This window comes from Tenrec ecaudatus, chromosome 4, assembly GCF_050624435.1.
Source record: "Tenrec ecaudatus isolate mTenEca1 chromosome 4, mTenEca1.hap1, whole genome shotgun sequence".
NCBI classification, from domain to species: Eukaryota; Metazoa; Chordata; class Mammalia; order Afrosoricida; family Tenrecidae; genus Tenrec; species Tenrec ecaudatus.
Window position 1 is genome coordinate 21,839,464 of NC_134533.1, and position 1,993 is coordinate 21,841,456.

Genomic DNA, 1,993 nt, shown 5'->3' on the forward strand with positions numbered 1-1,993 from the left:
TAAGCATTTTTTCAATAGCTTTCCATTTTCTTTTTTTTTAATTCATAGGAGTGCTTTCATGGGATGCAGTTGTAGAAACGTTGCATTCAAAACAATATGACCAAATACTAACTCAAGATCAATTTAACAGCCAATCCCTGGTTTATTCCTCTATAGAAAAGACTTTGAAGTAATTAAATCAAAAGGTTTGAGAATTTGAATGAAAAATTTCATATCAACATCTGCTTTATTTTTTTAATCATTTCATTGGGGGTTCATATAACTCATCAAAATCCATACATGCATCAATTGTGTCAAGCACATTTGTACACTCATTGCCTTCATCATTCTCAAAACATTTGCTCTGCACATAAGCCCTGATTGGCATCAGCTCCTCAATTTTATCCCCTCCCTTCGCTCTTCCCCTCCCTCTTAAGCTCTTGATTATTTATAAATTATTATTTTGTCATATCTTACATGGCCAATGTCTCCCTTCACCCACTTTCCTGTTTTCCGTCCCTCAGGGAGAAGGCCATATGAAAAGTTTTGAATCAATATATGTGGATTATTATAGTACAACTAAGTCTAAATTTGATTTTTGAAGTTCAAGTGCATAAGGAATATTCTCCTTCTTGTACTTATATTTAGTTTGCTAAATGTAAAAGTAAAGAATTATAATGATATTTTAAAAACCAAAGTAATTTTTAAAATTTGTGCCATCAGTGTTTCTATCTGAGATTAATGAAAATACTGTTTTGACCTTTTCCTCAGGGAAACCAGTCTGAGGAGCTAGACATATTTATCTGCCAACTGAAATAGCTTTCCTGCTGCATAGTCTCATGATGGCGTCTTTCATCTGGGCATTTCTCAGGGTATAGATTAAAGGATTTAACATGGGAGTTATGATGGTGTAAAATACAGCCACTGCCTTGTCAATGGATAAAGTAGCTGCGGGTCTCATATACATAAATATGCAGGGCACAAAGAATAGGACAACCACTGTGACGTGCGAAGCACAAGTTGAGAGGGCTTTGCGCCTCCCCTCCAAGCTATGCATCCTTAAGGAATACAGGATCACTACATAGGAGACTAGCAAAAGGAGAAAGTTTAACAAGCAGATAAACCCACTGTTGGCAGCCACAAAGAGCCCTAGAGTGTGGGTATCCGTGCAGGCCAGATTGAGCAAAGGGTTCAGGTCACACACAAAGTGGTCGATGATGTTGGGACCACAGAAAGGTAATCGAAATATGAAAAGGATCTGTATAGTTGCATGAAGAAGACCTCCCACCCAGGAGACTCCCATTAAGAGGCCACACACTCTCCGGTTCATGATGGTTGTGTAGTGCAAGGGCTTGCAGATGGCCACATAGCGGTCATACGCCATCACAGTCAGAAGGATGACCTCTGCGCCGCCAAAGAAATGTTCTCCGAATATTTGTGTCATACATCCGTTGAATGTGCTGGTCTTCCTTTCACGGACTGAATCTACAATCAGTTTAGGGGTGGTGACAGAGGAATAGCAAGCATCAATAAAGGAGAGATAGGCCAGAAAAAAGTACATAGGGGATCCCAACAACGGACTCGCGGTGATGGTGACCACGATGAGCATGTTTCCTACCACAGTAATGGCGTAGATGACAAAAAACACAGTAAACACGATTTTCTGCATCTTTGGGTTTTCAGTGAGCCCCAATAAAAGAAACTCAGTCACATTGTTGCTACTCTCCATGTATTTCATATGACTGCTAGCATTACCTGGAAAAAAATTGCATTAATGTATACTAAATTTTATTAAGCTTTTTATTTATAATGATCATCACATGTTGTTCTATTCAATAGAATACTGATTCTAATGAGTTGTAAACTTGGTGGGTTTTTTGAAAGGTGAATAAAATAAGGTTCTAAGACATTTTATGTTTTATTCTAGTAAAGTCATACGTAAAAATATTTACTATTTCAACATAATTCACATGCAGAATTTGTTGATATTTGCTTATGTGCATTTTGATGTTCA

At 37.7% G+C, this 1,993-nt stretch overlaps 1 protein-coding gene across 1 annotated transcript; it reads right to left on the bottom strand.

The window, feature by feature from the left end:
- Window positions 1-778: 778 nt before the first annotated feature.
- LOC142446548 (olfactory receptor 4C46-like) lies at window positions 779-1,717 on the bottom strand. Its single transcript, XM_075548298.1, has one exon. It carries the CDS (start codon window positions 1,715-1,717, stop codon window positions 779-781), a length of 939 nt encoding a protein of 312 aa, XP_075404413.1.
- Between the last annotated feature and the right edge of the window lie 276 nt (window positions 1,718-1,993).